General features: G+C 41.0%; 1 protein-coding gene, 1 long non-coding RNA gene and 1 other non-coding gene across 3 annotated transcripts in view; 2 read left to right on the top strand and 1 right to left on the bottom strand.

Annotated features, from left to right (window-relative positions):
* Positions 1 to 9,687, bottom strand: part of LOC112074929 (protein FAM171A1-like) — a 28,669-nt gene extending 18,982 nt beyond the window's left edge. The window contains exon 1 of the mRNA XM_024142006.2: positions 9,369 to 9,687. Coding sequence (XP_023997774.1) covers positions 9,369 to 9,480 — 112 coding nt within the window. The 5' untranslated portion in view covers positions 9,481 to 9,687. The remainder of the gene's footprint in view (positions 1 to 9,368) is intronic.
* A 1,387-nt stretch (positions 9,688 to 11,074) lies between these two features.
* On the top strand, positions 11,075 to 11,147 carry trnat-ugu (transfer RNA threonine (anticodon UGU)). Its single transcript has one exon. It is a non-coding gene; the product is annotated as a tRNA-Thr (tRNA).
* Positions 11,148 to 12,032: 885 nt separating this feature from the next.
* Positions 12,033 to 13,133, top strand: LOC139025584 (uncharacterized). The gene is made up of 2 exons (XR_011477181.1): positions 12,033 to 12,225; positions 12,559 to 13,133. It is a non-coding gene; the product is annotated as an uncharacterized lncRNA (long non-coding RNA).
* Positions 13,134 to 15,183: the final 2,050 nt, after the last annotated feature.

The raw sequence follows: 15,183 nt of genomic DNA, 5'->3' as shown, positions 1-15,183 counted from the left end.
ACACGCACCCACGCAAGCACACCCTCCACACACACCCCCTGTCAGAAACCCTGTCCACACACACCCCCTCTCACAAAACCTGTCTCACACACCCCCCTCTCACAAACCTGTCTCACCCCCCCCCTCTCACAAACCTGTCTCACCCCCCCCTCTCACAAAACCCTGTCTCACACCCCTCTCACAAACCTGTCTCACACCCTCCTCCTCTCACAAACCCTGTCTCACAACCCCCCTCTCACAACCCCCTCTCTCATAACCCTGTCTCACACCCACCCTCACAAACCCTGTCTACAACAACATACATATCCCCTCTCACAAACCTTCTCACCACAAACCCTCTCACAAACCCCCCCCCCCTCTCATCTACATCCTCTTGTGGCAGACACTTGTCTCTGTGATAAGGGGAGTGGTGGTCTGAGCATTGGCCTTAATTAAAGCTGAAAGGGTGTGCCCCTCCCCCATACCGTACATACACATACAGGAACCCCCCCCCGCACCGCCCCCATTTACCCTTAACCTGCGCTCAAAATTTCAACCAAAACAAAACAACACAGAGAGAGAATTAAAACAATTTCTTGCTCATAATTAAATAAAATTCTTCAAAACGCGATTACATGTATAGGAAATTTCCATATTCATTTTAAGGAGTACATCATAGATGATAATAAAACCTCAACCCAAAATGAGATCATGCGCACCAAACCCGAACGAGATTTCCAAAATATGTTTATTCAGCGAATAACACAAACTACCAACACGATTTATGCAAAGGTCAGCCACCAAACCAAACAAATAAGCACAAACCATTTTTGCCAGCCCGCACAAGAGTAAGCTTTTCACCAAAACAGCAGAAATAGAGATACCAATTACCATCACTAACCGTGTGATATTATCTTCATTCAGATGACACTCCAATAGGACTTTCATGTTACACAAATACAAACTAGCCACTCCGATCATCTTTGTACCCTCTGGATTAACACGTTTTCCATATCTCCAACCATGCTTCCCCCACTCTCTTACTAATCACTCACCACAAGAGAAATCTAGTCGTGTACAGGTGGATGACTTACTCAGTTACAGCACTAGTTCCAAAAAATATTCAATGTGGTGATTTTGCAAGCCACGATCGTTCAACAAAAATACTCATCATAGAATGTAGGATGAATAATACAAGTTATACACATGGAAATTAAGAGAACAGACACATGTAAACCTCTCCCTTAATGACCCAACAGACCGCAGGCGTCAGACAGATACAGGAACTTACTACATGTGTGTCAAGATTGTCTTACCCATGCTCTCCCCCCACTCCTCATCTCCCCAGGCTGGATGATTATTCAGGTAACAGACACAGTGACACACAGAGGGTCAGACAGATACAGACTACTACAGATTCTCTATCTAGGTCGCCCAAAAATATCACTTACCAAACTAGTTGCAACAAACATTTTAAGTTTCACTGTAGTGGGTCTTTTAAGGGTAGTGAAAATATGCGCGTTCCCCCAACACAGAGGTCGGGGAGAGGGAGGTATTTAAATGGTGCATCACTTCCTGTCCCAGTGTTCCATCCTTCTTTAGGGGTACCAGCTGTGCTCACTCTGAAGAGCTCCCCTGGGAGACTGGCACGCACGCACACACACACACACACACCTCGCCATTCTGATCCAATAAATCTCTGGTGACATCATCCTTATACAGGCTACAGCCCTCTGAAAAAAGTGCATCGCAAAAACACACACACGCATGTAGGAAGAGAAATGTTGTGTTTCAGCAGCCCTGTTAAACCAGTCGTTCTCTCAGTAACTGGCTCTCGGTCGGTCTGTCTGTGTGCCATATGGAGGATAAAGGCATCAAAGGGAGTTTTTCCTGATGCTAAGATCTACCACCAACTAGCCCAAGCAACAGCAGCCAGAGCAGCAGGGCGCGTGTGAGACAGACATTATGGGTGTGAGAGGTAGAGCCAGTGTGTATCATTATGTTTGTGTGAGTGTGTGRAGAMGTTATTGAWCAGACCCTGCTGTGAGGTAGAGGGAGTTGYACATCATCACTGAGCCATAATAATGGCAGGAGGACAGTAGCATCCTCTGTCTGTGGCTACTAGCGGRTCTGATGGAGGGCTACTGCTATCAAAGGTCAACTGGTTGTGCTTATGGTATCCATGGTCAGTGGTTATTAAACTGTCAGATCTGGTCCTAGATACTGTTAACTCCTGGTGTGTGTACCGGTRCAACCCCTGCTGYTGATTTCTCCCCCCGCTCAACGCAAACACACAAAAATGRAATAGGATAGGAATAATCCACCACAACATCTTTAACATAACCTACCAAATTCTCTCTTTAAAATATCCTGATCAATATTCCAGTACAGTAAATGAGTAGGCAGAGATTACAGTAGAGAGAGTATAATCCCCTCAACTCTGCAGGAGAGGAGAGAGGGGGGCTTTCTTTGATACCATTACAACCTTTCAAACTCCTCCTTGGCGCACTAGGAAACTAGTGTTCTGTGTTCTACGAAAATAAATCCTTTGAGTCATCTCATTAATATTTTGGGGATTCCCCATCTCTCTCCYTTTCTGCTCTTATTAGGTCTATTTATCGTACACTCTCCATTTCCWTCATCGCTTCCTGGTTTTGTGTGTATAAAGACATGGGGAATCGAGCATGATAGACTACTTTGTTTTCGAAGAGGTCTTGTTTCAGAATAAGGGGTGCTGGTGTTGTTCTGTCTCTCTGTGGCATGGCGCCCCAATCTGGGTTAGGGTGGAGAAACTCGCAGAAAACATACTCAGGTACTGTGTGGATTTATATGAAACCTTCACTTTCAGTGACACAAACAATGGAAACTGATTTGAAGGTATGTTTGAAGCGTTTCATTCCAAAACACTATTTATCCATTTTCAGAAATGTTGGTAAATTATATTTATTTTGGTTTAAAGAACTTCTGACAGACATGTTTGTTTGAAACTTATCACTAAATTGTGTCTCTCTGAAATGAAACGATCACATGTAGTTTTAAAACAAGATATATCCACCTCACTCACTGAGAAAAAAGTAGCACTGCAAGGTTTTACACAGTCTGTGACAAATATATATTACCTGCTCAAAAAAATAAAATCGGTAGAAACACTGAATACAACACAATAGACTCCCTAAGTCCAATCACACTTCTGTTGGCAAAAATCAAAGCTCTAAACGTGCCTCCACTTATGAACTAAATCTTAACTGTAATTTGACTATATTACACTTATAACAACAGCACATGCGACTTGCTTGCGCCAATCTAGTGCGATAATATCAACTCTTTTGTTGTGGAAATTTATCAACTAAAGTGCGCAGATTAGTCACGACACACCCACACGCAAATCAACTAACGCGTGAGGAGAAGTGTGTCTGCAGTGTTGACCACAGACCAATTCTCAGTTCCTATGCTTCCTGCTGATGTGTTTTGACCATGCTTTTTGAAATGCTGGCTGGTGCTTCTTCATTCTCGTATTTGTTGGTAGCATGAGAGTCTACCACCCCACAGAGTGCTCAGTGAGTGCAGCTCATCCAGGATGGCACATCAATGCGAGCTGTGGCAAGAAGTTTGCTGTGTCTGTCAGCGTAGTGTCCAGAGCATTGAGGCGGCTACCAGGAGACAGGCCAGTACATCAGGAGACGTGAGGAGCCGTAGGAGGGCAACAACCCAGCAGCAGGACGCTACATCCGCCTTTGTGCAAGGAGGAGCACTGCCAGAGCCTGCGAAAATGACCTCCAGCAGGCCACAAATGTGCATGTGTCTGCTCAAACAGTCAGAAACAGACTCCCATGAGGGTGGTATGAGGTCCCGACGTCCACAGGTGGGGTTTTGCTTTACAGGCCCAACACCGTGCACTGCAGTTTGGCATTGCCAGAGAACACCAAGATTTGCAAATTCCCACTGGCGCCCTGTGCTCTTCACAGATGAAGATGATCTCCCATCCGTTGACAACTCCATTGTGTCCTCCTCCCAGAGTGCTAAGAACCTGCGTGATCCTGCGACAACACCGCTGTCGTTCTCAACTAACATCAAGCGTGACCCTTCCTGTGAGGCAGTATACGACCCTGCCTCACCACAGGAAGGGCGCAGGTCCTAACCCAGGCACTTTCATCTCCCGTCTGGATTACTGCAACTCGCTTTGCTGGGCTCCCCTGCCTGTCCATAAACCCGTACAACACATCCAGAACGTCCGCAACCCGTGTCGAGTTCAACCTTCCCAAGCTCCACTCACGTCACCCGCTGCTTCGCTCTCCCACTGCTTCCAGTTGATAGCTCGCTCGCTACAAGACCATGGTGCTTGCCTACGGAGCTGTGAGAGGGAACGGCACCTCCGTACCTCCAGGCTCTGATCCAGGCCTACACCCAAACAAGGCACTGCCGTTCATCCACCTCTGGCCTGCTCGCCTCCCTACCTCTGAGGAAGTACAGTTCCCGCTCAGATCACAGTCAACTGTTCGCTGCTCTGCACCCCAATGGTGGAACAAACTCCCTCACCGACGCCAGGTCATCGCGAGTCAATCACCACCGTTCCGGAGACACCTGAAACACCACCTCTTTAAGGAATACCTAGGATAGGATAAAGTAATCCTTCTACCCCCCCCCCCCCCTTAAAGAAGATGCACTATTGTAAAAGTGGTTGTTCCCAGTGATATCATAAGGTGAATGCCACCAATTTGTAAGTCGCTCTGATAAATGAGCTTCTGCTAATGACTTCATGTAATATGTATTGAGAGAGATCTGTAACCAAGCAGGTTCACAAGCACATGTGACAGACGTGACAGAGTCTGGAGACGCCGTGGAGAACGTTCTGCTGCCTGCAACATCCTCCAGCATGACCGGTTTGGCGGTGGGTCAGTCATGGTGTGAGGTGGCATTTCTTTGGGGGGCCGCACAGCCCTCCATGTGCTCGCCAGGGGTAGCCTGACTGCCACTAGGTACCGAGATGAGATCCTCAGACCCCTTGTGAGACCATATGCTGGTGCAGTTGGCCCTGGGTTCCTCCTAATGCAAGACAATGCTAGACCTCATGTGGCTGGAGTGTGTCAGCAGTTCCTGCAAGAGGAAGGCATTGATGCTATGGACTGGCCCGCCCGTTACCCAGACCTGAATCCAATTGAGCACATCTGGGACATCATGTCTCGCTCCATCCACCAACGCCACAGACTGTCCAGGGGTTGGCGGATGCTTTAGTCCAGGTCTGGGAGGAGATCCCTCAGGAGACCATCCGCCACCTCATCAGGAGGACGCCCAGGAGTTGTAGGGAGGTCATACAGGCACGTGGAGGCCACACACTCTACTGAGCCTCATTTTGACTTGTTTTAAGGACATTACATCAAAGTTGGATCAGCCTGTAGTGTGGTTTTCCACTTTAATTTTGAGTGTGACTCCAAATCCAGACCTCCATGGGTTGATACATTTGATTTCCATTGATAATTTTGGTGCGATTTTGTTGTCAGCACATTCAACTATGTAAAGAAAAAAGTATTTAATAAGAATATTTCATTCATTCAGATCTAGYATGTGTTATTTTAGTGTTCCCTTTATTTTTTTGAGCAGTGTATATATATATTTTTTTTTAAATCAGACCCACTGCAGTCAAAAACTTTTCCTGTGTTTTGTATTACATTTCCAAACTGTAAAAGTTGGAATAATATTGTGAAATTGTGAAAAATATGATAGTGCCATTTTAGTGTAAGAGCTGTTTGAAAAAAAACATCAGCCTGTTTTGGTGGAATGGAGTTTCGGGCTGCCTGATGACATCACCAGGCGGTACATTACTTGATAGACCAATAATAAAGTTATTAACAGCTAGTTTTCAGTTTCTCCTTCCCCACTCAGACCACTCCCAGATAGTCCTAGCTCAATTATTGCTTAAGAAATTGCTCTTCGCTAAAAAACTATTTTTGTTAATTGTTTACCATTATAATGGAAAACAATCACAGTAAGATAGAGATAAAAACGGCTGCATTGGACATTTAATAAAGAATTGTACAAATAATACATTTGTGACAACACACACATATATATATATATATATATACACATACATACATACACACACACACTTAACAATGTATCAATACAATAATATGAGATCTGGGCTCTGGTCAAAAGTAGTGCACTATATAGGGAATAGGGTGCCATTTGGGACTAGGCCTAACTCTAACCAAACACTACAGCATGAGGCTAATTCATCATGTTTTGAATTCACATGTTAAATATACAGGATACAAACATTGTAATGGATATATAGTGGATATATGGATATATAACTTTTTCCAACAAAACCATTTGTAATACACATTCAAATTTATGAAAAGAAAATCTGAGGACAGTAATATCTTACACACACATAAATAATAATAATTGATTAAACTTTTAAGTGCTTTTCATTGCAAAGAGAATCTCAAAGCACTTGTTAAGCAAAATAAACAACAAAATGTAATGTAAAAATAAATTTAGGCTACAACAGTAGCTAGATCAGTTGGATCAAGTCGGAGTGCTTCTTTAAGCCTCCAGCAGATGGGCCGCGGCGGGCATGAGAGGATTTAGAAGCTCTGCTAGATGGTCAGCAGAGGTGCTGGTCGGAGGTGGTGGTCATGTCAGCATCTCCAAGGACAGGCAGCTCGATGTCATCAGGGCATCTCCTCGCCTTCAACTTCTCTGCTAACTAGCATTACCTAGTTTGTTGACAACACTGATTTTCATCAAGTTACAGGCAGGAATCCAATTCATGATATCAATACTTGATTTGCTCACATTTAGCTATTGAAAAATACACATGTTGTAAAATAAAATACATACAAAACAATGAAATATGTACATCAGAAATAGAGGATGGACTAAAAACAAACAAAATATAACTATTGTAAAATAGATTGTGTCTGTAAAATGTGTATAAGATGTATAAACTGAAGGTAGAAGCCTAAGTGTTTATTAGTTTACTCCAATTGGGGGAAGGGTGGTAGGGTTTGCGGGAAAAATAAAGGTATATTCTTTAAAAAGTATGTATATCTATATAGGTATGTGTATGTATATATGTGTATGTATATGGATATATATATATTTACCCAAAAAATATATGGGGGATTGGAAATGATGCAGACAATTACATTGATGGAAGCAACAATCTTTCTGCAATATTAAGCTGATCCACCCCTTAAAAAAACAAAAAAAAAAATTAAATTAAAAAACAATGAAATATGTACAGAATTTCCAAATAATATAGCTACTGTTACGATGATAGCTAAGCTATAATATCTATTTTGTGACAGAAAAATACAATTTAAAAAATGTAATTTGAAGGTATAGAACAGACACTACTTTATTCAGTGTTTCACCGAGTGCTTTCTTCAAAAAAATCACAGATCTTATTCTGTCCCTCTTAATCCAATAATTAGGTCATTGATTTCGTTCTGACAGAAACACATATATGTATTACAAAATGATAGATCTGGTGGAAAACTGTTGCAGCAATCCCTCAACCAATACGGGTGTTGTGCTAGTGCATGTGTGTATAAAGTACTGTTATAGTAGTCTCTGTGCACAAGCCCCGAGGATAAGCAGAGTGCTGCATTGCAGTGTCATATGCATAGGCACACACACAAACAGACTCTTCAACATGATTTGGTCTTCCTGGCACCCTGTCCTCTAGCCCTGGCTGCAGTGAGTCTGTTCCCAGTTGTAGTGTATTATGGGTTGCAGAAATTAGAGTTGGATCTATAATTATGTGTCTGTCTGCATCCATGTTGCTAACTATGTGTCGTCTGTCTGCCTCCATATATATAGCTAGCTATGTGTCGTCTGTCTGCCTCCATATATATAGCTAGCTATACGTGAGGAGAGGAGCGAAGAGAAGAAGCCCTCAGTATCAACAAGAGCCCCAGGGAGGGTCTGAAGGTTAGACTGGGTCAGAGAGAGAGAGAGAGACAGAGAGAGACAAACAGAGAGAGACAAACAGAGGGGTGGGGGGGTCAATCAAAATACTGAGTTGAGATGCTCAGAAGGCATCAATCATTTTCGCTACGGAACTTAATACGCACCTACGTCATGTGTTGACATCACGTGATAGTTGGGGACACTTAATATTTAGTTACACAGACAGACAGGGACACACAAATTAGTCTAATAAATTACTGTTTGGTTAGGGTCTCACAAAACTACGCGCACACACTCAGTCACAGCAATATGATTAACAAACAAAATTAGAATGAAAACTGATGCAGCAACACACAGACCTGCACAGTTCTCCAAACAAAGTAGTGTGTGTGAGAGAATAAGTGAGTGAGTACATGAGAGAAACAGATGCGGCTAGTCTTGGAAGCACTCTTCTCTTTAAAAAAGCGAAGCTTTGGAGTGGCTGAATGAAATACATCTGCAGCGATTCTAACTACGCTTTACAGTGTGTGTGTATTGCCATTTCACTCATGTCTGTAACAATGAATAAAACCACAGAATGATACAAATAGGTTCGCTGGGCCCAGCCTAAACCATTTCCAGCACTGCCCCCAATTCAGCTCCATCTCAGCAGGAGGCTGTGAAGGAAGAGGCAGTGAAGCAAAAGCCACCTGTCATATACTGCCTTTCACTCATTTATGAGAGATGGTGATGTGTGTGAGATTCCTCCTCCCACTCACATCTGCAGCATCTAGCTTATAATCATGTCTGGAGGAATCTACTGCATACGTGGTCAAATCCATACACAAAATGCATGAACATTCTCTCTCTCGTGGAATACTGCTGGTCTGAAAACAATCCATTACACAATGATACATTGCATCAAAAAAACATGCTCAAATTACGTTTCCACCTCATCTGAATAAGGACAAGTAAAACATGTTTTAGCTAAGGCTTGCACCAAAATTATCCATTACAATTGAGAGGCTGCAGAAGAACTTAGCATCAACTAACGTTAGCTACAGTATCTAACTAGCTAACGTTAGCTAGCCTCTTGCCAACAGCATGCAATATCAGCTAGGTCTAGCTAGGTAAGATGGTGCGGTGTTTTTGTTTCAGTTGAGGACACGTTGTGAGACACAGAAGCACTTCAAACCATTCAAATGATATAATACCTTGGCTAAATGAAACATGAACAACCACAGAGAGTTAACGGATGTATACAGTTTCATGGCTGAAAAAGCCTGCCAAATTAACGTTAACGTTATATAACTAGCCAATTGAAAAGCTAACTAACGTTGCTAGATAACTATCTAAAGTTAGCACATAATAAGCCATCAACGCCAAGTTATCGATAGCTATACAAGTAGCTAGCTAGCAAGACGAACATATTGGGCATAACATCTCACAAGTACTTTGAATAAAACGAACCATTTGTATCAACTACCTACCTTTTAGAGCGTTGTCATCTTGCAGGGTTTTGGTTACCGCTTTCCACACATTGCATCCCAAAAGACAGAGAACTATCGCTGAGGTCCTGCTCAAAACCCCGACCCTCATCATTGCGGATGTCACACACAAAGATTGTTCAAATAAATATAAAATATTGGCTGGCTACATCAATGTATTGTAAAACACACACATGTACATCGGGCAAGACTCCATATTTTGTAGGATTAGCGTCCCCTCTATTTTCCCCTTCAGTATGTTCAGTTCTTCATCCCACTCCTCCTGCTGCTCGGTCGTTCTTCTTCTTCTTTTTTTTTTAAGAAAGAAAGTCACTAAAGCCAGGGCGGCCCCACGTTAACTATTCCGACACCAGACGCTCCCCCAACAGGCGCCTAGCAGAATCATGTGTGGGGTTTGACCGCCATCTTCAGGCGACTCACTGAAGTGGTTGTCTGACCACCGCAAGTTAACACATGTTGAAGAGTTGACTGCTTTATGATGATAGTCTGTATTTGTTTTTAATTAACCATAATAACTCACCCAAACATTTTTGATCTGAAACAATACTGATGAAAAACGCCATTTAACCAGAGATGTAATTCCTACTTGCTACTAAAAACTATACTGTCCACTAGCACTGAGCAATTACTGCTTTTTGAGGTCGGTTCGGTTTCAGTTCGATTATTAATACACCACGTTTTTCGATTACGATTTCGATAGATTTATCAAACATGAAATGCACTATGCATTATATGGGTTGAATGTTATAACAACACAGAATAAAACAATTAATACAAGTCCCATGATGGTAGTGACTGCCAATTAATGCTATTTAGCCCTCATTTATTGACATTACTTTAATAAAATATCACTGTTTTTAAACAAACCATAGAACGCTGGTTGAAATTTCAGTTCAATCCACCAGAAAATAATGAATAAATAGGCCTATTACAACAAATATTATGGCTAAAGTCAAATATACTAATTGATTTAAAAAAAATATATATTTGGCATTATTCTTTTTACAAATTGTATAATAATTGTTGAAGGATATCATAAATACCACTGGTGGAGTTATGACACATGTGCAGCTAACAACAAGTAAACGGGATGGTTTTCAGAGATTGGTGGGAGGGGTTGAGGGTAGCTGAAGGGTGGGACTAAAAAAAAATATATATGTATGACTAATGTAAAATATACTGTGTCCGTAATATGTTTATAGTATGTATAAGCTAGAAGTAGAAGCCTAAGTATTGTTGTCCATTAATATACTCCAATTAGGGGAGGGGTGGTAGAGTTAAGGGAAAATAATACAATAAAATGTTTGTAATAAAAAAAAAAAATGGGTAATTGGAATTTATGCGGACAATTACATTGAAAGAACCAACAATCTATCTGCAATATTAAAGCTGATCTATCCCTAAAAATAACAAATAGATGGTCATGAAGGAGAGGAGACAAGGAAAGGAGGAGAGGAGGCTATTAAAGGAGAATTCTGAAGAATGTTGACCACTAGACCAGACCTGCCTGAGGGTCACATAGACCTGGGAGAGTTTGTCTTTAAATGTATAACAAAGGAAGGAATCTGCTTTTACTGTAGGAGCCAGACTGGGTAACCTGCATGTTTGGTTACTTAGGTGTGTATCTTTTTTTACTCTCTAATGGGTGTGTTCTGTATAGCATTCCAATTCTTCTCACAGCAGTGTATGGCTCCATAGCTCAGTGGTTAGAGCACTGGTCTTGTAAACCAGGGGTCGTGAGTTCGATTCTCACTGGAGCCTTGATTTTGACTCTACCTTCTGTGACATTCATCTGAAACTTTACACAAGGTGGGAGTTACCATTTCTCTCGCTCTATACAGCAGAAAGTTCTAAATGTGACAACAAACTGACAATATCTCCCTGCAAAAATAATTATCTGCTGTACTACTACTGTAAGAGACATTGCCAAACAAACTGAGGATACATTCCACGTTTGCCGATTCTGTCCTGGGCAGCCCATCATGATTAAAAAAGGGCTGAAACTAGAGACAGTAGCAGAGGTCATTGATGCATGTTGCATGTTGAAAGAATAACAACGTTAACTAGAACTTTTCCTTATATTAACTGTAAGATAAAAGTTGTATTTAAATCCAAACTGGTTTTCCAGCAGATTAGTTACAATGACCCATGTACAAGAATAYACKTTTTCCCTTTATTGATATTGCAACCTCTCACTTTCGGTTATTTGAAAATGAAATCATCTCCAGAATATCACTGTTTTTAAACAAGCCATAGAACACTGGTTGCAATTTCAGTTTAATCCACCAGAAAAGAATGAAGAAATAGGCCAATTACAACAAATATTATGGATAAAGTCAAATATACTAATTGATTAAAAAAAACATTATTTTGGTATAATTATTTTTACAAATTGTATAATAATTGTTGAAGGATATCATAAATACCACTGGTGGAGTTATGACACATGTGCAGCTAACAAAAAGTAAATGGGATGGTTTTCAGAGATTGGTGGGAGGGGTTGAGGGTAGCTGAAGAGTGGGACTAAAAATAAATAAAAGAATATGACTAATGTAAAATATACTGTGTCCGTAATATGTTTATAGTATGTATAAGCTAGAAGTAGAAGCCTAAGTATTGTTGTCCATTAAAGTATGGCAACTTGGTATGAACTTTGAACTCTTATTCACTAAAGAAGTGCTACCCCCTCCGCCCGCTAAACGTGGGCTAGGAGAGGATGGACAGAGTATCCATTCTACCACGCTCCAGTTCACCACTAGACAGTCTACAGAGGACCAGAGATCCATGCTGGACCACCCGGCCTCCCATCTACGAACAATCTACCGAAGCGCAGCTCAGAGTAAATATTTTTAGCATTCTCCTTTTTCAAATGGGCGGTTATTTAGAATGCATAAGATACTGTATTTACGATAGCATAGCTGCCTACGGCCCGATAGAGACACAAAACCTTTTTTGCTCCTCAGTCTTCCCGCTCTTTCACTCAAACCCAACCCCCTCTCTTTGTGTAACCAGCCGTCGTATCTGTTCCGTCCGCTAGGGACGTTTTCCTTTATGACATAATTTGTAATCAATGTATGATACATTCTGTGTATATGTAATTCTGTGGGATTATTTAGGTATTTAGTAAATAAATAATTAAACCAAATTTTGTATTGCTGATTCAACTTGTTAGCCAGGGTTCATGAAGATAATCAAGAATGTACAACTTTCAGATGAGACTGAATAAGGTGAGGATTAAATATTGACTGCTACTGATGTAAAAGATTACTAGGTCTTTAAGAGTTTATTCGGAAGATAACAGCTCTATAAACATTATTTCGTGGTGTCCCGACTTTCTAGTTAATTACATTCACCTGATTAGCTTAATCAGGTAATCAGGTAATGATTTTATAGAATAGCATGTCATGTCACTTAATCCGGCATAGCCAAAGACACGACAGTACATTTTCATTAACTGTCATTTTCGTTAACTGTTCCTCCATCTTGTGCTAACGTCAGTTGTTTTTAAATCTTGGCTGCAATAGTTAATATTTTTTTCTAAGTGTTTGTCAGTTGGGTATGCTCTCTGCAAGGTTTTGTTACTTATCATATGAACATCATTTTCTGACTCAAATAAAATTCCCTTAAGGTTTCAAATGTTAAATGATAGAGAATGTGTTTTGTTAAAATACTAACAACCTTGGTGAAAATGTTTCTCACCTCTCTTTGCTCTTGAGAAGAATAAAACAATATGTCAACTTATTATTATCACCGCTTCAGCGTCTCCTTGTATGTTTACCACCCAACCGTAAAATGAAGAAATGTTAGTTCAGAGGCCTGGTAGTTCGGTTTAGTCTAGTTGACAACCTTGTTAACAAAAACCCTTTAATCAAAGCAATGAGACAAAAAAAATACAGAAGGGGAAAAAAGTAACAATAGTTGTGCTCTGTACATACCTACATGTGTGTGATTGAATAACAAATTAAAAAGGTTTTGAAAAGGCTTGTCAAATATAAAGTATGGAAGTGAATTCATCATCTTTACTTGACTTAAAAATAGTAATTTATAGAAGAGCTAACAAAGAATGTGTGATAAAGTAAAGATTGTACTTGCTGAAGATATCATATGTATGTATGTACGTATGATGAGATAAACTATGCAAATAGTTTACTATACATTACAGTCAATGACTCAGTTGCACTGGCTTCCATTGATGAGGAGGAATGTTCCAGTAACCACCCCCAGCAGCCCCTGAGTCAGGCCCACTCCAGAGAATACAGCAGGACCAGCACCGGACCCACTCAATTTAGGTTCTGGAGGATAGGAGTAGGACACATTTCATCCATGTTTAATTTCACATGCTCAAATACTTCAGTATATCATTAATTTATAAATTAATGGAAATCAAATCGCCTGAATACAACATCCATACATTAATAGATTAATAGAACCTGCTCCCCCGTATCTCTCACCCCAGAACCTGTTGGGAGTGTATAGTCCCACGGTCACTCCCTCAGTCACCTCCAGGTCGTTCCTGGTCCATCTGACTCTGACAGGCAGGGTTAGAAATGATTCACAAAGCAGATGAGGGATAGCTCCTTAGCTCCTTCCCAGATCCACCTCATCCTCTGGGTACAGAACTCAGGGGGCAGTAAATGAGGCTGAATGAACTGTTTCGCTGACAGACAAGGCTCCGCTGATAGCAAGGTGTAGCAGTTGTAAGGTGTTGGGACTGCTGTTGGGACTCTTCTGTTGGGAGAGCTTTATGTAGGCCCTAACAGTTTTGTGGGCACCGTTTGTCACTGTTATAGTGCAATTAATGTACTGTTTAGTGTTGTGTTGTGTAGTGGCTTTGCTGGCATGCATCCCACATTTTTGTTTTTTGTTTGCCCCACCAAGATTTACATGCTAAAATCACCACTGACTCAGTGTGAAATGCAGTTCCCTATCACAACTGGCAGCACTGCCGTAGCTTGCCTAACTCATCCAACGGTGATACCTTGGTTATACAGTCTGAAATAAAGCACTGAAAAAAAATGAAAATTGCCTCTCAGGACCTCTACAAGCCAGAATGTTCAATAAAATCACATTTGAACTTACTCTACTGGTTGTCTGTGTGATTGGTCCTTTTCAAATCAAATCAAAGTTTATTTGTCACGTGCGCCGAATACAACAGGTGTAGACCTTACAGTGAAATGCTTACTTATAGGCTCTAACCAATAGTGCAAAAAAGGTATTAGGTGAACAATAGGTAGGTAAAGAAATAAAAACAACAGTAAAAAAGACAGGCTATATACAGTAGCGAGGCTATAAAAGTAGCGAGGCTACATACTGACACCGGTTAGTCAGGCTGATTGAGGTAGTATGTACATGTAGATATGGTTAAAGTGACTATGCATATATGATGAACAGAGAGTAGCAGTAGCGTCTTTTGTCTCTCTAAATTTGACAAAAATGTACAGCTAGCTAGCACTGCAGTGCATAAAATGTGGTGAGTAGTTTTCTCAAAGAGAAAGACAATAGTTGATAAGTTTTGAACAAATAAAGAAGAAATAGAGAGAGAGAAAGAGATAGAAAGAGAGATTTCATAATTTTTTCCCACTTTCAGTTTCACAAACTTAGCTAGCAAATGCAGCTAGCTAGTTTAGCCTACTCAAACACACTGCTCAAATAGAGCGATGCTATGTTAGCTAGCTGGCTATAAATATCCAACACAACACTGGAACTCTTCCAAGTCAAGGTAAGCTTTTGGTTTTACAAATGTTTTGCCACCGGGGCCTGCCGGTTTAACTGCTAAACTGCTTACTGACTATACACT

The sequence above is a fragment of the Salvelinus sp. IW2-2015 genome, unplaced genomic scaffold, assembly GCF_002910315.2.
Source record: "Salvelinus sp. IW2-2015 unplaced genomic scaffold, ASM291031v2 Un_scaffold2879, whole genome shotgun sequence".
NCBI classification, from domain to species: domain Eukaryota; kingdom Metazoa; phylum Chordata; class Actinopteri; order Salmoniformes; family Salmonidae; genus Salvelinus; species Salvelinus sp. IW2-2015.
The sequence above is the reverse complement of the archived record's forward strand: the minus strand, read 5'-3'. Positions and strand labels throughout refer to the sequence as shown.